Source organism: Myotis lucifugus, unplaced genomic scaffold (assembly GCF_000147115.1).
Source record: "Myotis lucifugus unplaced genomic scaffold, Myoluc2.0 scaffold_57, whole genome shotgun sequence".
NCBI lineage: Eukaryota > Metazoa > Chordata > Mammalia > Chiroptera > Vespertilionidae > Myotis > Myotis lucifugus.
Genome location: NW_005871105.1, coordinates 1,396,600 through 1,416,121, shown reverse-complemented (window position 1 = coordinate 1,416,121; position 19,522 = coordinate 1,396,600). Strand labels below are relative to the sequence as shown.

The following is a 19,522-nucleotide window of genomic DNA, read 5'->3' as shown; positions in this document are numbered from 1 at the left end:
TTTGATAAGCTGTCTTGAAATTTAGAAGTGATTGATTTAATGGCAAAGCAGGACATGAACTAAGGTTATATCAGTAAAAAGATAAAAAAGATGGAATTGACAAAATGTAAATGTGGCGTTTGAGGGACAGATTGATATTAGAAATATATTAGGCAGCCATAGGAAAGTAACTAATTCTTCTAAATCTTCTCTCTCTCTCTTCTACTTTAGGGATTATTGAAGCACTTTACCGGTATTACCAGAATGCTGCCACAGATGTCAGGCGTGTGTGGCTTTCTGCCGCAGTGGATCACTTTCATTCCTCTTTTGGTGACAAAGGTTGGGGTTGTGGTTACAGAAATTTCCAAATGCTACTGTCATCATTATTACAAAATGATACTTACGATGATTGCTTGAAAGGTATGTGAAGTATAGTACTTTGAACTTATCACCTTATATGATATGGGGGAATTAAAATATAGTGGGCACAGTTAATAGCTTTAATGAAGAAGTATTTTGGATATTTACATTTAGAGAAACTGATACGATAGAAAATATCAAGAATAACTCTTAGAAACTGTTGTAGGCTTCTCTAGAATACATGCTGTACATGAAATATGTATAGTAAGGACACTTAATGGCTTTGAGGAAGAAATACTTTAGGATATTTACATTAAAAACCGAATTCTGGTTGGAGGAAGCAAAACTGATACAATAACAGATGTCAGCAATATCTCTCTTAGACTTCTCTAGAGTAAATGGTGTACTGCTAAAAGATACTATTCAACACTTTTATAACTGCTATGTAACATGTTTGCTTGTATGATTTTAGGTATGTCAGTTCCTTGTATTCCAAAAATTCAGTCTATGATTGAAGATGCATGGAGGGAAGGTTTTGATCCTCAGGGTGCCTCTCAACTTAATGACAGGCTACAGGGAACAAAGGCCTGGATTGGAGCATGTGAAATATATACACTTCTGACCTCCCTAAGGGTAAAGTATGTACCTAAAAAGCCAAGGTGATATTATTGTCACATCTGGGAGGTTTTATGGTTGCTGTTTTTTTGTTTGTTTTTCTATCAAAGCAGTAGTTAAAAATTAAAATTTAAGTAGCACTAAAAGGTTTATATGAAATAATAAATTCATTTCCTATCTCATGCTCCTTTCCATTCTCTAGTCTTTATTGGAAGCAACTGTCATTCCCGTTTTTAAATAATATGCTTTCATGGCTTTTGTTCTTGGTTTATCAGTGTTAGACATTGTCTACTGCATTCCCCTTATATTTCCCACCTGTTCACTCTCAATCCTTCTAACATGGTTAAATCTCAGCTTTTTTGAAGTTAAAGTTTACTTCAGGACTGTATAAATATTATTGCTGATTTTATTTTATTTGGAAATTTTTTGCATCTTTTGTTAGCCCTGATATTATGAAATTTCACCTGGAATGTGGGATTTTGATATATTGTGTGGAGATTTGTTTTTCCTTTCTAATCTGGAATGGTGAATTGTAAGATCTCAGTATAGTGTTTAAAAGCTTGGACTTTCGAGTCAGATGCCTGTAATTGCTTCCGGCTTTCCTATCTACCTGCTCTGTGATTTAATTTGTCTGTACCCTTATTTATCTTATTTATAGAGTATTTCTATCCTAGTTCTACCATTGATAAAAGAACATATAAATAGTAACTCCTTCGTAGAGTTATAGTGATAATTAAATGAGATAATAATAAAGTGCTTGGAACTGTGATTGGAATGTAGAAAGAGCTCAGAGGTTAACTGTAAATTTATTGGTCGTGTCTTTTTTTTTAATATTTGCTTTTTGTTTTACTGTCTAGATTCACTCAACTTTATTTCCCAACTACTCTATTGAAATGTTATTTTAGCAATCGTGTTTTTAATTCTAAGGGGTAAAGTTTCATAGACTCCTTTTATGGTTGCAAAATTTTTTTCCAACACTTTGTATCTTTCTGTTCCTTGCACTTTTGTTTCCTCCATGTTAATTTTTTTCATATCTATTTATTTTAGTCTTTTTCATTTTGAAGGCATTCTACCTTTTGTAAATCCTTAATGTGTATTCCTAGAGTGAGGAACAAGGCCCTAAAAAGCTGATTGGAGGTTTTGTGGGATTGCATGGGGTTTGCAGAGTAACAGACTTCATTTAAGGAGTCTTAGGTGGAAACTTGCTATTTGGTTGGGGAACTCTCAAATATCAGTATAGAGAGAGATCTTTTCTCAGAGGCCATTCAGAGAAGAGTTCTCCACTTTTCTGCTACAGCTCCTGCCTGTGTGTGTGTGTGTGTTGGGGGAAGTGAAAAGTGATTTGCCTTCTTTATACAAACTTCCAATTAATCTCCTATTGTTGTCCCCATTACTACTCTCCCCAATACCTTATGCCTCTAAGCTTTCAGTTTTCCATTTTTCAGAATTGTGCGACCGTTTATCTGCCCCCATTCTTTTTGTCCTTGGGTGTTTAAGTCCTTTCCTTCTTCAGTATTTTGTTGTTGGGCTTTCGAGAGGGAACAGAGGTAGATGCCTTTGATCATCTTTAATAGAAAATTTCTCTTAAGCTTCATGACTCCATAGTTTCTTTTTATGTTTGTTCCTAGGTAATTTATCCAGTGTTTTACACTATTTCTACCACATTAGTTGATATACTTATTGCTAAAAATATTTTTAAAATTTTAAATAACGAATATGTGTATAACTTACATGAATGATTTAAATTGAAGGGACTAGTTTTATGTCCTCTGAATTTTTTTTTCTTTTTGCCAATCTGTTCACACATTCATATTATATGTACTTCATCATGTTTGAGCTTTTATAAAAATTTTAAGGAAAGGAAAATTTCCATCTAAAATACCTGATGTATCCAGCTTTTTCTTGGTACCTGAAATAGTTTAGTCTTCCTTCGAATAAAGCCTTTTTATTAATGAACCTGAATTTATTTGCTAGTTTTTTAAACGTCTTCCTTTTGCACTCCATGAATTATACTCTGTTGGGTACTATTTACATTCTTAAATACAAACATGCAGTTAACTGCTAACCCAAAAGTCGTTTCTACTTTTTAACAACTATCCAAAACTTGATTTCAACCTTTAAAACTCAGTACTAATCGGTTTGAAAGTTACCAACATTAAACTTACTGAAGTTAAAATGACAACCATTACAGTTGGAGATTTTATTGCCAACAGACACAAGGACAGGATATCTATGCTATACTTTAAAGTGAAAATAAAGTATTTAAAGTGCTTTTGTTTATACCTGACCTTTTTAAAACAGTTGTTGAAAAGTATACACACTGGTTAAAATAATTTTGTTTATTCAAGGTTGACTTCCTCTTGAGGAAACAATACCACAACCGGTGTCTGGTGCCAAATAGGAGATCGATAGATAGGTAGATGGGGTACACAGGTTTTTCTGATTTCCACAGGTATTCTTTTCTTATTTATTATTGGAATTTGACAGAGCTGACAGGAAAAATACTCAGGATACTTTTGATAAATGTGAGTGGTTGTCAAGGAATTAAAATTAAAAGTTGGCTTCCAATTGATTATAAGGTTCAGAGGCTTTAGAATAAAAGCTGTGTCTCCGGTTTTATGTAGGTGATTTTTTAAAATCTCATTTATTCATGGAGATTTTGCATGTCAGGAAATCTTTTTAACTTTAATTATAAGTCATCAACTTTATTATGAAGTTATTTAAATATTTTCTCATAAAATGACAGTTTTTTATATAAATAAAATTTGCATTTTTTTTCTTCTTAGGAAAATGAGATAGAATTAGTTTTAAACTAAGAATTGTTTTGTATTAACTCCACTGATGAAAATGATTTTTAAAATATTTTCTAAATAATTTATTCTGTCCATTTTTTCTAGGTGCCGTATTGTGGATTTTCACAAGTCAACTGGTCCTTTGGGTACACACCCTCGCCTGTTTGAATGGATACTGAACTATTATTCTACAGAGAGGGAAGGGGGTCCAAAAGCAGTGTGTACATCTAAACCTCCTATCTATCTGCAACATCAAGGTTAGTGCAACTCAGAAATAATAACTGTAACTTACAAGCATATCTTTATACAACAAAGAGTTAGCTTTTGCTTTAGGACAGGTTAAAAGTCTGATCATGGGGAGTAGGGTGATAGTCGCCTGTCTGATTTTCATAGTTACATTTTCATTTCAGTCTATTCCTGGGTAATGAAAGATGATACCCTTGGTATCTTCAGGGCTGCGTGGTTCACTCTTCCTTTATTGTTTATCCCTTATTTTTTTCAGATCTTTACCCATGTGTCACTTCAGTCAGGCCTTCCCTGACCACCTTACCTAAGAGTTCATCTCATTATCCCAGCTTCCCACCACTGGCATTTCTTACTCCTTTTCCCTGCTTTATTTTTTTAGATACAGTATAATATATACTTTCCTTATTTATCTTGCTTATAGAGTATTTCTTCCTATTGTGATGTGAGTTCCATGAAGGCAGGAAAGTTTGTTTTGCTTGCTTTGTATCACTGATTCCTGGACTAGTGCCCGGCACAGGCGTGTTTGACAAATATTGAATGGGTGATCTGGATTGACAGAAATGAGGAAAAGTAATTGTTAGGAATTTCATCATTTAGGAATACAAGCTGTAAAGCTTAACTTTTGAAATTCTAGTATATAGTATATATTTATTTCTGTTTACCTTTTAGAACCATTAGAGTTTTGTTTTATGGTAGGTAATTTTCAAATCCTTTCATTTGAGATCTTTGAATAGGAATGATCAAGGAATTGGGAAAGAAAAACTAAAATGTGTGACAACAGTAGAAAATTGTTTGTAATGAAGCCTTCAGAAAACTAAAATTGGACAAAGGAAAACTGAAAAGTTAGGAAGTAGAACTGAATGCTTGTGTCTTAGGAATGAGAGAGGTCAGATAACTATGTCAGAGGGACTAACTATATTTATTTTCTAAACATTCATTTGCACACACTCCGTATACGCAGAGAGAGTATTCAGTGTGTGTGTATACATATTTATATCTGTATGTATGGCTGTAGGTAAATCATATGTAGCTGTTACTTTATTTTTTGATAGGTCATAGTCGAACAGTTGTTGGAATTGAAGAGAGAAAAAACCAAACGTTATGTTTACTAGTATTTGATCCTGGATGTCCTTCTCGAGAAATGCAGAAACTATTAAAGCAAGACATGGAGGCTAACAGTCTCAAGCAACTTCGGAAATTTGTGGGAAATTTAAAGCATAAACAGTACCAGATAGTGGCAGTAGAGGGCGTTCTTACTGCAGAAGAGAAAATTGTAAGTCTTTAAATCTGGAATTTTATTTAATTTTTTTTATGGCTTGAATTTTAAAATGTTTATTTCTCATTTCTTAAATTCAAAATTGTAATTTTACTTAAGAAACTTTCATTATCTTGAAAGTATTTTTAGATTTTTTAAAATATTAGAATAATATGTATTCGGACTAATTGATTTCTGCTTACAATTAACAATTTTTTAAAAAATTTTGTTTCAAGGCCAGGAGACAAGCATCTCAAGTGTTTACAGCTGAGAAGATTCCTTGAAGAATTAAGCATTTCAGTGAGTGTGGAACTTCATGTCCCAAATTCAGATATTAAATTCCTTAATGCAACTTATGAACCTGTGAATTCTCTAAATACTCAACTTTTAGTTTCTAAAATGTCTAGATATATCATTAGTGATTCACTGTTTAGAAATTTAGAAAAATACCTTGTTTGCATTGTGGGTTTTGTATTTCTTACCCGTTTCAGAAACTGATTTTGTATTATAGTCATATTTAATATTTATTGGGTTCTTATGTTAGGTATGCTTAGTATTTTCCATGTATTAATTAGTTTAATCTTCAAAATAGTTCTGTGAGACAAGTGTTATTATTAGTGTGTGAGGAAGCTGAAACTGTAAGATTAGTAATTTGCCTGGAAAAATTTTCATAATCCCAGGCTGTCTTACTTTCAGATTCTTACCAATGTTTGGGTGTTGGGCACACAATGTAATATACAGATCATGTATCATAGAAATTACACTTGAAATCGATATCATATTAATATCACCCCAATAAATTTAATCAATGTCACCCCAATAAATTTAATCAAAACATTGTTTTCTTCTGTTGTAAAACATTTAATGAAATTCCCTCCTTAGCTCCTTGAAATAACTTAATATTTAACAACAGATGTCACTCTGAAAAGAGGGATTTGCTTTTGTTCAGTATTCACACTCTTACCTATACAACTGAGATTTAGAGTCTAGTGTTTAATATGTCCTATAGGAAAGAAACTTTCAGACTCATGTTGGCTGTGCTGTGTAAGGTTACATAAAAGAATCCTACTCTGGCCAACTGAAGCAGAAAAAAATTCATTGAGAGTAGATCAGAGACGCTCACAGGATCCATAGGTAACTAGGGCACTTTGCTGGAACCAAGGCAACTCCTAGACTGTGGTCTGATTCATAGCAAGAGCCAAGGTAGAATGTCTCTGCTCACAATTCAGATTCCCAAAAGGAATCTGATGCCATGATGTTTGCCCTGGACAAAGGCAATTTCTCGAAAGGAAATCGGGGTAGATGAGGAAATGGATATTAAACAACAAAAAAGAAAAACAACTGTCATACCATGAAAAATGAACAAGAATGTACTTGAATGAAGTTTTATAAATACTCACTACACCACTGAATACTGAAAATTGCATTCCAAGAATGAATAATATTGCCAATTGGAAAATTCTAGAAATAATCCTTTCTAATATTTTGTCCTTCAGACTAGTGACCAGGTTTCTCCCTCATATCCGCATGCAGTTATCCTTTTTCATGCCATCATTACTTCTTACCTAGATAACCTGCTAACTGGAGTCCCTGTCTTGATTCTCTGTCATCCATCTTCTACACAGAAGCCAAATGTTCCTTACAAATATGATTTTGTCACTTCCTAGTTGAGTCCTTTTCCCTGTTTATGTATAAAATCCGAATATCCCAAACAACCTGGGCCCTGCTTGCCTCTCCAGGCTCATCTCTCACCACTTTCAAAGTTCCACTCCTTTTAGCCCAAAGTCCTTCACCAAAATATAGTTGGTGCTGCCTAAGACCTTCTTACCTTTAGTTCTCCACCTCTTGGAGTTCTTCCTGAACTGCACAAGTCTGAATAAGTGTACCTTCAAAGTATTTGATAAGCAGTGTCTATAGATCAGTAATCTGCAGACTGCCAGCCAGTAGCCTTAGGGTACCTAGCACATACAGGACTTAAAAATACATTTTTAGTGAATGAAAATACAGTTTTAGAGAAGTAATGATAGAAAACATTACTCTGAAGTCTCTGAATATCCCAGCAAGCCATTTCTGCAAACCAATTTCTGTAAGATGAAAGACACTGAAGAAGTTCTTTAAGAAGTAACAAGTATCCTGGGGGGAAATAGGGAGGTGGGGAGGGGGGTGTCAGTCAGTAGAATGGAGACATGTAATACTTTAAACAAAAAATAAAGAAGTAACAAGTAAAAAGGTTAAAAATTTGAGTGTTCCCAAAGGCTTTGAGCAGGTGATGAAATTATAAACTTAATATTTACCTTGATACCCCTTGATGCTCAAAAAAATATTGAAGTGCCCAAGAAGCTTTTGTGGGTTATATATTTTCATGTTTGCCATATTAGAAGTTAAACTTGAGACCTGAAAAAAATACAGAAGCACATATTCCATTGGTTGTGGCTATCAGAACAGTAATGCAGAACATGTCATTTAGCCTCTGCAAAATCCATTGAGCATCTTTCTATAAGTACATACTAATAATTCCAAACATAAAATTCCAAATTTGATTATTTCAGGGAATGGCATTTTGCACATGAATATATATAATTAGAACCACATAAGTAGTATGTATGCATCAGTCTCATAAAACGGTGTCAGTTTTATTTAGTATATATGCTGCTGAATTGAGCACCCCATTTTATTTTCGCTAGTCATAATCATCTTCATCTTCATCTTCCTCAGTTTCTTTGTTTTCCTCGGCTGGAAGCGCAGCAGCTTCCTGTGCAGTCCTGAAAGCCTGCTCCTCTTCCACACTGGGGTCATCCGCTTCTGTAATTTCTGGTCCATTGGGGTATTCTTGACAAGCTGGTGGTGGAACTGGAGGTGCATAGCTGTCTGGACTATATTTATGACCCCAGCCTATGTAGAGATTTTCAAACTTTCTATAAGTTAAAAAAAAAAAATGTAGATGATCATTCTATCATTTTTTTCAGTAAGAAAAGTTGACCTTCCTCTCCTGTAATGATAAAGTACTTGAAATAGCATAGTCCCATAATTTCAAAACAATATATTTAAAATGCATTAGAGATGAACTACCCCTAAATGATTCTTCCAGCACAGGGCATTTCTATGATCCGAACAGCTTAAGCTGGTTAAGAAAACCATGGGGCCTGACCCTGTCAAAATGTACCCTACACCAAAACCATAGCCTTTGATCATTTATTTTCGGGGGCAGGGGGCGGGGGCGGAAGTTACTATCATTAGAGTTAGGAAGAATTTAAAAGTTTCCAACCTAGTCTGGTCAAGGCACATGCACTGGTTGTGGGTTTGATCACCAATAGGGGGCGTGCAGGAGGCAGCTGATCAATGATTCCCTCCTATCGATGTTTCTCTCTCTCCCTCTCTTCCTCTATGAAATCAATAAAAGAAAATATTTTTTTAAAAAGTTTCCAACCTAGCAAACTTTTGGCTAGGGGAGGAGTGGGCTTGTGGTTGAAGACCTATGTGATTTTCCCCGCCGAACCACGGGCAAGTACAAAGGCTTTTCCCAGCATGCCTCACAGGACAATTGCCCTCTCCGCTCCAGATTCGGTGCAGTCAGCAGTCTCAGGGGAGTGGCAGTCGAGAACTCTGGCCCCTCTGGCCTGTCATGCTCTTCACATATTTCCGTTCCTAGCTCAGATGCCTTCACTCCTAGGTCTCTATCTAGGCCTTCAGTAGAGGTCTAAGGGTACCTCTGCTAAGGCCTCCTTATGGGGTGGGGGGTGTTAGAGGAGAGAAGGGGAAACCTTAAAAACACTCTTCCCCACTCTCAGTATCCAGTACTTTTCCCTAGCTCTCCCCCACTTCCCCCGGCTCCCTGGCCCATAAAACTGCAAGAGCCTTATGTCAGGGCCTCCCCTGTCGGTGAGATGACACCCACATCTGTGCTGATCCACCTGACCTTCCACCAGTGTGCCATTCCATGGGGAAAAATGGAACGGGGGCAGGAGGTGGGGGAGGAAACCAGTGCTTTCTCTTGCTTATACTGTCACAGTGCTTTCTCTTTTTTTCATTTTTGGGTTGTTACATTAATGACTACTCTGACATTCAGCAGCTCAGCTCTCTCTTCAGCTTAGCTTTTAACACTGGATTTATTAGGTAAGAAATGGAAGTATAACACACAAGGAAGTGAGGGCATTTAGTATCCTCTTCATCCTAATTCTCTTGAAAATGATAGCCTAAATAATACATATTTTTAAGTATCTTTTATCAAGGTACCCAACAAAAAATGAGAGATTTAAACTAAACACTGCTTAGAATTACTTCAATTAAGTGAATATCAATTATTCAAATAATTATAGAAGAAAAGCCATATTTTAGCTTCTTTAATTAAATAATTCAGAAAAGGCAGAAGTCTAAATTATTCTAATATTCTAAATTTGATGCTTTACTGTATAATATAGAAGTTTGAATAAATCTTGCTAAAAATGAGTTAAAATAATAACCTAAGATTTCAGGGGTAACATACTTTCCAGAACTTAAATAATCACAGTCATAACTTTGAAAGTTGTCACATACTTACTTGCCATTGCAAAAGGCATATGCTCCAGGCCAAAGGTTGGATCTGAGAACAGCAACAGCATATTGAGGAATGAGATTTGAAGATAGTCGTGTTGTCCAAGGTGGTATATTCTGGATCTCTGTAAATCAATGAGAAAATCAAAAGCTTAATGCCTACATAGACAAGGATATACTGTGTAACAGAGAAGCTATTTTTGTAAATAATAAAACACAAAAACATTTGACATAGAAAGAGAGTTAAACATCAGCAACTTAACATAAAACCAGGAGGGAATTTTATGAACATTGTGGAGCAATGAAATTTGAATACTTATACACTATACTAGTGGCCCGGTGCACAAAATTCGTGCACGGGGAGGGGGTGTTCCTCAGCCCGGCCTGCACCCTCTCCAATCTGGGACCCCTTGAAGGATGTCCTACTGCCGGTTTACAGGGATAGGGCCTAAACCGGCAGTCGGACATCCCTCTCGCAATCCGGGACTGCTGACTCCTAACTGCTCACCTGCCTGCCTGCCTTCCTGCCTGATTGCCCCTAACCACTCTGCCTGCCGGCCTGCTCACCCCCAACTGCCCCCCGCTGCCGGCCTGCTTGCCCCCAAATGCCCCCCCACCACCAGACTGATCACCCCCAGCTGCGCCCCCCCCCAGGCTGATCAGGTACAACTGCACTCACCTCCCAAGGATGTAATCATTTCTACCCACGGGCCCGCCAGCATGGCTGTGTACACAAGAACGTCCCGAAGCTCTCCCGGTCAAATTACGCACATTACCCTGTTAATAGGTGTAGATAATGTCAAGTGTTTATGGCCATCTCGCTATGTCTTCTCTCCGCAAACTACGGCCCGTTTGAAATGAATAAAACTAAAAAAAAAAAAAAGACCGTACCCTTTTATGTAATGATGTTTACTTTGAATTTATATTAGTTCACACAAACACTCCATCCATGCTTTTGTTCCGGCCCTCCGGTCCAGTTTAAGAACCCATTGTGGCCCTCGAGTCAAAAAGTTTGCCCACCCCTGGTCTATGGTGTGCAGAATGCAAGATAAGAATGATATATAAGATAACTGTCAGCATTTCAGTAAGAGCTACAGCCAACTTGTTTCCTCCCTGTGTGGCACTTCTTTAACTTCTGTCAGAGAAAGTTGGTGGTTTGGCCAGCTACATTCTTTATTCCACACATATACTATACTATAGTACTATACTATAGTGTGTGTGTGTGTGTGTGTGTGTGTAGATATGTAGATGCAGTATATTATATACACATATACCATACATATAGTACATTATATATACTAGATATACTACTATCTACATATACTAGTAATATTACATAGTATATGTATATATAGTATTACACATATAGTATGTGTATATAGTATTAAATATACATAGTATGTGTATATGTGGTATACATATATGTATGCTATGTATATAGTATAGTAATATTACATAGTATACATATGCACAGTATAGGTATATATAGTACAATATAAATAGTGATAACATATAAAGTTTATGTAAAATTACCTAAATCTTCAGAGATTGGTGTCAAGAGAGGAGGCCCCACTTCCTGTTCTATGTAGTCAGGCTCTTCTCCTTTTTCTTCTTCTTCTTTTTCTTCATCATCTTCTTCTTCTTCCTCTTCACTTTTTTGTATGGGGTTGAACCAATTACAGCGACCCTGAGTATGAATATTGCAAGATGAAGATCTTAAAATATCAGAGTATTCATTTGGATTCATGAAATTATCTGCATAAGGTTTCACTGTGTGGGAATTTATTCATTCACCAACATATATTTACCAAGTGCTATTATGATCTAGGTTTTTTTCAAGCAAAAGATTGTACTATATATTTCAGGAATCTGCCAACTACTTGAAGTTACAGAACAGGTATATTTTAAAATTAGCAGTGCCTTAGTTAAAAAAAATAATGCATTTTACTTATTTGTAATAAATAATATATAAGAAAAATAATGTAATATTTTTAATAAAAATTATAAGATTAGGTATGGAGGTTTGGGGTTATGATTTCTGATCTGATTAACTCTTATCTAAAGATGTAAGAATATCTCATATGTAGGTCCAAGTATAAAGATTTTCTACCTGCGGATGAGGTAGTAGAGCAGAGTGATTAAAAGGATGAACTCTGGATCCATTATGCCTACTCACATCTGACCCTATTGCTTATTAGTATATTACTTATTTTACATTTCCTCAACTCTGCCTCAATTCCCTCATCTGTATAATAAGGATAATATTATTTTTTAATTTATCTTTATTATCGAAAGTATTGCAGATATCCCCCTTTTTTTTCCATTGACCCCTTCCACACTACCCCCACCCCCACAGGTCTTCACCCCACTATTGTCTGATGCCTTTTATACAGTCATGATTATGAAATGATGTAATGCATATAAAAGGCTATTAAGAGCACCTAGTAGAATATGTGCTATATAACTGCTATTTAGCACTGTTTGCTTGTTTTTATTTTTATTATATTTTTTTATTGTTCTTGGCATAAAATCTCCATGTATTATAGAAATAGAATGTTTAAAAAATGGTTCCCAAAATTAGTTTCACAACACAAATAAATCTTAATCCTTAAATAACTTGTCCAATACTCCATAGAAATGATTATCTTATTTCTGTTTGGAAATAAAAATCTGTTTGAAGATCCGAGGTCTATATTACTTGCCAATTATATAGTACCCTGTGCTTTTACTTGATTTTTAATGACCTCTTTCTCTGTCTAGAGTCTGAATATATGTATGCATTGTATACTGAATTTAATACATATGTGCTGATTGGCTGATAGATTGAGAACTGCAAAGCCCCTACCTGAGGGAGTATATGTTGTACATGGTGAACCCAATTGGATAGGGATTCCACTAGATCAACCACTTGGATGCCTTCAAAATCAGGGTTTTCTTCAAAGTTATCTCGCCCACTTTCTACTTCTTCCTCCTCCTCTCCTTCCTCTTCACCAAACTGATAGAATCCTAAAGGGCTGACATGGGTCCCTGCTGAAATTCTGGCAATTTGTGCTCGTAGGTAATTACTCTCATTTCCTGGGAAAGGTGGGTAGCTGATGATGGGAGAATCCAATCGCCCTGTGAAAAATTTCTTGATTTTTCTTGCAATAACAATTTGTGCAGGTGTGACTGATGGTAACTTCACCCATGGTCTTCCTGGTTCATTGCAAACAAAATAAACATATCTGTTGGCACCTGTTCTGCTTTCTTCTTTTGGTATAGGCTGTGGGGCCTTGTAAAGGGACCTTGGTAATTCATCCTCATCTTCTTCACCTTCACTCTCTCCATTGTCCCTCTCTTCAGTTACATCTTCCTCTTCCACCTCCTCTTCATCTTCTCCTTCATGAAATTCCACTTCAGCTACAATATAATTCATTTCCAGACCCAAGATCTTGCCCCAGAAACGGCATCTTTGGATTGGGTGGGTGTCAGTGAGCTGCTTGAGGGCAAGACATATGCGATAAATCTCATCGGTGCCCAAACCAACTCCAGCTTGTTCAAAATAAAATGCTGACTCCATTACATTGGGGAGAGAGTATTCTGCCTGCGAATACAAATGCTGTGGTTAACATGCTATCTATAAAGAGACCTGCTTGCTTCCTCTTTCCCTTTTAAACATCTTGATATTAGCTCTACTTTCTGTCTACACCATATCTTTGACATTTCTTTCAAGATTTAGATCACTTCATTAATTTGCAAATTTCATTCATCTCATTTATAAATGTAGCTTCTGCCATTGTGTTTTACACTCATCATTATAATAATCTTATTGCATGTATGTATCTTAGGCAGAGAAAATGTAATAATCATTATGAAAAATAAATATTCAACATCCCCTGTTTATAAAAAAAATGTTTAAGTGGCCCCTTTACTATCTTGAAATAATAAAATATGCTATAACCTATCTACACACATATTTTTAGAAAATGTTTACTTATGTAAATGTATATATTTATACAGGTATATCTCATTTTATTGTGCTTTGCTTTATTGTACTCTGCAGATACTGCATATTTTACTAATCAACAGCATTTGCTCAGTTCATGTCTCTGTGTCATATTTTGGAAATTCTAACAATATTCAAACTTTTTCATTATATTTTTACTAGTGGCCCAGTACACGAATTCGTACACATTGAAAGGAAATTAATTAGAAGACATATTTCAATATCATTATTCGCCCTTTCTCTATAATAGAAGTGTCAACCAAATTCACTGATCGGCAATGACAGATCAAAACACATGCATGCGATTGGCACCAGCAAGAGCTTTATATGTATCGCGCGTGTGCGAGTCAACTTAGCCTTTTATAGATATAGAATAAACTTGCTTAATTAGACCTGCTTTCTGATTTAGCTAAACTCTTTCCAGGCCAATGAAGCACCCCAACTTCTCTTTCAGGTAATTGTCAGCAACACAGCAGTTAATATCAACACAAAGCAGATTATTATTGTAGATCACTCAGAGAGAATAAAGGGTAAAATATTTAACTGCAGCAGTGTTTTAGTATATTCTGTGCAGTAACAAAACCTGAAGTCATTTTCAAGGTCTATTATTTCTTACTTCTTTTCAGTCGGGTCAAGTTTCTAAGCTTTCTAAAACTCCATTTTCCTGCTAATGAAAAGACAATAGGATTTGACCGAGTCTCCTATCTACCTACTCCAGGTCTTCTGTGAGGATCAAATGAGATGAGGCATGGGAAAAAGCTTCATAGACATTTAAAGTGTAAAATGTTTTCACCTGGCTATAAAGCAAGTCATGTTCCTGGGCTGAAGAAACTGCAAGGAGGCTAGTTGGTAGGGAGAGGAAGCCTGGCATTGCTTTGTGACATCATTACCCCACAGCCACAGCCACCATCTCCTGGCTGGACTGTGGGCCACATTTTGTGCCATGGGGTCTTGGCAACATCGGCTGCAATTTGGTGGGCTATTGCTCCGGGGTGATGGCAGGGCCTGTGTCCCACTTGGGGGAAGCTGAGTGTTGCTTTGTGGGCGCCAGGTCTGTGGTGCCATTTCTTTGTAAATGGCCAGTGCACGTCACTGCAGCTCCTGCATTGAACATCTGCCCCATGGTATTCAGTGCACATTATAGCAACTGGTCAGACATTTGGAAACTTAGCATATGAGCCTTTTATATATATAGATGATCAGTGGTCTTTGATGTTACTATTGTACATTGTTTTTTAGATATGATGCTATTACACCTTTAATAGAATACAGTATAGTGTAAACATAAATAATGTGTAAACAGAAAACAAAAGATTTGTGTGATTTGCTTTATTGAAATATTCACTTTATTGCAGTGGTCTGGAACCAAACCTGCAATATCTCTGAGGTATGTTCTATATGTTTTTATATATTACCATATATTTTATAAAAAATAAATAATTATTATATACATACTAGAGGCCCAGTGCACAAAAATTTGTGCACTGGGGGGCGGGGGGGGGGAGGTCCCTCAGCCCGGCCTGTGCCCTCTCGCAGTCTGGGACCCCTCGGGAGATAACGACCTGCTGGCTTAGGCCTGCTCCCGGGTGGCAGAGGGCAGGCCCAATCCCTAGGTGCAGCCCCTGGTCGGGCTCAGAGCAGGGCTGATTGGGGAGTTGGGGCGCCACCCCCTGTCATGCACAGAGCAGGGCGGATCGGGAGGTTGCGATGCCACCCTCAGTCACGCTCAGGGTAGGGCCGATTGGGGGGTTGGGGCACCGCCCCCGTCACACTCAAGGCAGAGTCGATGGGGAGGTTGCGGCGCCACCCCCCTGTCATGCACAGAGCAGGGCCAATCAGGGGGTTGGGGCGCTGCCCCCTGTCACTCACAGAGCCCGGTGCTGGGAGGCATATTAACCCTTTTTACTATATAGGACAGAGGCCTGGTGCACGGGTGGGGGCCGGCTGATTTCCCCTGAAGGGTGTCCTGGATCCTGGTGGGGGTCCCCACTGGGGTGCCTGGCCAGTCTGGGTGAGGGGCTGAGGGCTGTTTTCAGGCTGGCGGGTGACTGAAGCTCCCAACCGCTCCTTTTTTTCTTTTTTTTTTTTATTCTGGGCCAGCTTTAGCTCTGAGGCTTGGCTCCAACTCTTAGGCCTTGGCTGCTGAAAGCAGGTATCTGGTTTGTTTGGGTTCTATAATCGAAACACTGTTTCAACTCCAGCTCTGAGATCCTGGCTGGCTGAAAGCAGGTTTCTGGGGTTTTGTTTAGCTTCTGTATTTGTAACAATGTTTCAAACTGCAAGCTCAGAAGCCGGCAGCGGCAGGCGGGGAACGTTGGAGTCCTCCGTCACTGAAGCAAGCAAGCCTCCTGTTAGCTTCAAGCTGCCTGGCTGCCGGCCGCAATCTTGGCTGGCAGTTAGTTTGCATATCACCCGGATTAGCCAATGGGAAGGGTAGCGGTGTGACACCAATTTGCATGTTTCTCTTTTATTACTGTAGATGGTAATATATGGAGTCAATAAAAATCAATATAGTACCATATGTGTGGTAATATATAGGATAAATAAAAGGAATGTAGAAGTACTCAATCATGACTACATTTGAAGACATAATTGAGGAAGAATTTATGGAATCTGAATAAGAGGCTCAGGTTCCAGAATTAAACAGCTTTCTGTATTCTCATTCCTTATCCTAATTTTAGGACGCAGATCCCTAATTGACAGTGTTGTGCCTATAGATACCCCAATGTCCCGTTCCCATACTGGAGTTTGACCTTTGATAAATTCCTCCATGAGAGTATCTGCCTTCTGCTTGATCCCTAAATGCTGTTTGCCTCAAGACTCATCTTCTCTGGATGTGGCCATATAACTAAATGGTTGGAGTAAGGTATTTTCAGAAAAGAAGAGTTGATGTCAGTTCCATAACACCGATCACTTGTTCCCTCTGGGTACCCTGGGCCCACTATGTCAAGTTGGATCTCCCCACCAAGGTTGCCGAGCCCTATGGGTCCAGATTCTCAACCCTCCTGTCTTTTCCCTAATCAAACTCTTTGCCCTTTTCTGAAATCATCTCACTCTAAACATTTATTTTGCAAATATATAGACATATTTTTAAAAAGTCTAGTGGTAACAAAACATGAAAGCTCAGTAGGTATATACACTCCTTGGTGGTATAAATTACAGTCATGTAGGCATTTAGGAAACACAATACTGGATACTATTTTGAAATATTTGCAGCTAGAATATCTGTGATAAAACAGATTTTATTCTCTAATGATAGCTTTTTAATTCTGTCACCAATGTTCTCTAAATATTTTCAACAATTTGTCTCTGGGGATTAAAAGACATTTGATCTCTCTCCTTTTCTATTATAATTCATTGGCATAATATTTATAATATCAAGACATAATATGAAGAAGTTGCCTTGGAAGAGAATGAAAATGACATTAGAAGTAGTTCTACTTTGTCTAATAAACTAAAGGGAAATATGCACATTGATTTAAAGCCTGATTTTAAATGATCTGACAGTAATTCATTCATTCAACAAGGAGTTAATAAGAAACAGCTGTAGGCCCAGGTCTGTACCAGGCACTTTGGAATTTAAAAGATGAAGAAACCATTTTCTCTGACATGAATACCTCAGCCCCACAAACATGTAATAGCTAAGCCTGTGCGATACTAAACCACAGTGTGAAAACAAAAAACTAAACAAGGAAATGAGTGATGTGAAATGAGGTTGAAAGTACTATTTAGCAAGCCAGAAGAGACTATTGATATGGATTTAGAGCCACACCCACTCACCTCCAATCAAACCCCAGAATTGCACTATTCAGATTTACAGTAGTGACTTACCATTTCATCTTCCAGTTCTTGGTCAGCTCCTTCCAAATTTCCCTGGAGAAAAAGAGCCTTTTGCTTCTCTGCTATTTCATACGTTGGAAGCATCTCATTCTCATTTTGGAGTGTATCTAGTTTTTTACTAAAATGTGCCATCTTTACATCTTGGCTAATATTTTCAATGATGTCCACAGCATTTTCAGGACGCTCATCTAAGATCCTGGTCAGCATATTAGAAAGATGGTCATATCTATCCAAAAAGAGAAAATTCCAGGTGTTACCCACGTCAAAAGCGTTTGAAGAAGCATTTCATGCAGACTCAGGAAGCTGGTGTTTAGGAAACTTCAACAACTCAAAACCTTCAGAAATTTTAAGTGAATAAACATGGTAACTTCCACTGCCAGAAAAACCTATTCTAGAATTTTCCTTCAAAAATATCTCCAATATGATATGAATATTTAAAATATTAAAGAAAAACATAGAAAGATACATATTTTATATCAGGAACATTTCACATTTTATTTGAGATTGAAATCTCTTAGTTATAAATTTTAAAGTGATTAACATTTTTTTCTTTTTTTTTACCTTAACTGAGCAGCAGATCACATCCCTAAAGCTTAAGTAAATTGTAGTTTAAGACAGTAATTTGTAAATAACATTTTAAATAGTCAATCTTGAGTTTTGTGAGAGATTGCACACATTAAATATGAACTTTTTATTCTTTAGACCAATTATGGTGGCTAATTCCCCCGGTTTGCCTAGACTAGGAGTTTCTTCAGATGCAGAGCTTTCAGCGCTCACATCAGGACAGCTCCAGAAAAACAGATAACTGGTCACCTAGGACTGGCCTGGTGAGAACTCAAAACCAAGCCAGGCGAGCACTCTGATGCTGACAGCAGAGCCAGGTGCTCCCCATCACTGGCAGAAAGCTCCTGTTACAAGCTTCCTGAAGGGACGCTGGGGCTTCACTATCCCTTTGGTCTCTTTCACACCCAAGATTCCATAATTCCTAGGCTTTGTTTCTCTGCGCCAAGGGTCTTTAAAGAAACTAGAGGAATCCCCACCAATGACGTATTTTGAGGCCTGTGGTGCAAAGAGTTATTAAGCCACCAACTCATACTAATACAGACTTTTCAAAGGTATTTCCCCAAAGAAACACACTCTCACCCAGAGATACTCACACCCCCTTTTCTTTGCCATACTTTCCTCTCTTTTTCCCTGCAGGACTTACAGATTTAAGCCTGACTTGCTACTGGTCTTCAGTAGGTAAGCCTTAGCGCTCTGAACGGCAATCTCAAGCATGCTGGGGGCCGCTTCAGGCTCAGGCTCAGGCTCAGCCTCGGCCTCATCCTCATCCAGATGACGTTTACTGTCTGAGTCTTCCTCCTGAGAAATGTCACATCTCAGCTCTTCCTGTTTAGAGTTGTTACAGTTCGCGTCCCTCGGCTCATACAGGTGACCGTCGGTTTGCTGAAGCTGTTGAAAGGCGTTCCCCTTTGACTGGCCAGTTTGATGAGGTGTCGATTCTCCTTCATCAGATGATTGTTGCAAGTGGTCAGGGTGAGGTGTCCCGGCTTCAGGAATCCCCCTCGCGGTCTTGTCTGAGCGCCATGGTGCAGCGAGGTGCTGTCCAGACAGAGCCAGAGGAGGAGGGGAGGAGGAATCCACACGTGGGCTGCCTCTAGATGGCGGGTCCCGAGGTGGGCTGCTCCCTGGCGGGCTGCTCCCGGGCGGGCTCCGAGGTGGGCTGCTCCCGGGCGAGCTCCCAGGCGGGCTGCTCCCGGGCTGGGGTCCAGTGTCAGGCCCCTGCTCTGACTCCGGGTGTTCAGATAATCCAGGCTGAGGATCTTGGGTAGAAGCTGCTGTCATTTCGTCCCATGGCCTCCTTTCTTCCCCCGATTCCTGGTTTTCTTTTTCTGGCTCCAGGGCACTGGAGTCTTCCAT

General features: G+C 38.1%; 2 protein-coding genes across 7 annotated transcripts in view; one reads left to right on the top strand and one right to left on the bottom strand.

Annotated features, from left to right (window-relative positions):
* Positions 1 to 8,072, top strand: part of ZUFSP (zinc finger with UFM1 specific peptidase domain) — a 17,463-nt gene extending 9,391 nt beyond the window's left edge. For 3 of the 5 annotated variants that reach the window (XM_014456229.2, XM_023754172.1, XM_006089191.3), the window contains 5 exons: positions 211 to 399; positions 812 to 977; positions 3,852 to 4,003; positions 5,045 to 5,265; positions 5,484 to 6,082. In XM_014456229.2, coding sequence (XP_014311715.2) covers positions 211 to 399; positions 812 to 977; positions 3,852 to 4,003; positions 5,045 to 5,265; positions 5,484 to 5,531 — 776 coding nt within the window. In that variant the 3' untranslated portion in view covers positions 5,532 to 6,082. Of the gene's footprint in view, positions 1 to 210; positions 400 to 811; positions 978 to 3,851; positions 4,004 to 5,044; positions 5,266 to 5,483; positions 6,083 to 7,962 lie in introns of those variants that run through there. The other 2 variants (XM_023754171.1, XR_002829399.1) reach the window with 2 other exon arrangements.
* Positions 7,601 to 19,522, bottom strand: RSPH4A (radial spoke head 4 homolog A). 2 transcript variants are annotated; one of them, XM_006089186.3, is made up of 6 exons: positions 18,810 to 19,522; positions 17,594 to 17,828; positions 12,623 to 13,360; positions 11,311 to 11,464; positions 9,785 to 9,902; positions 7,601 to 8,162 (listed from the first exon to the last, which is right to left on the bottom strand). In XM_006089186.3, exons 1-6 carry the CDS (start codon positions 19,520 to 19,522, stop codon positions 7,928 to 7,930), a joined length of 2,193 nt encoding a protein of 730 aa, XP_006089248.1. In that variant the 3' UTR covers positions 7,601 to 7,927. The 2 variants fall into 2 exon arrangements, with proteins under 2 accessions (XP_006089248.1, XP_006089249.1); XM_006089187.3 differs by lacking the exon at positions 11,311 to 11,464 and having other exon boundaries at positions 8,075 to 8,162.

Bases quoted from the DNA above. Each gene is read 5' to 3' on its own strand.
- RSPH4A (XM_006089186.3), bottom strand. From the start codon at position 19,522: ATGGAAGACTCCAGTGCCCTGGAGCCAGAAAAAGAAAACCAGGAATCG. The intron at 17,829-18,809 runs GTAAGTCCTGCA...CTTTTTGGATAG, and splicing joins AGCAAGTCAGGCTTAAATCT to ATATGACCATCTTTCTAATA. The intron at 11,465-12,622 runs GTAGGGGCTTTG...ATTCATACTCAG, and splicing joins TACAACATATACTCCCTCAG to GGTCGCTGTAATTGGTTCAA.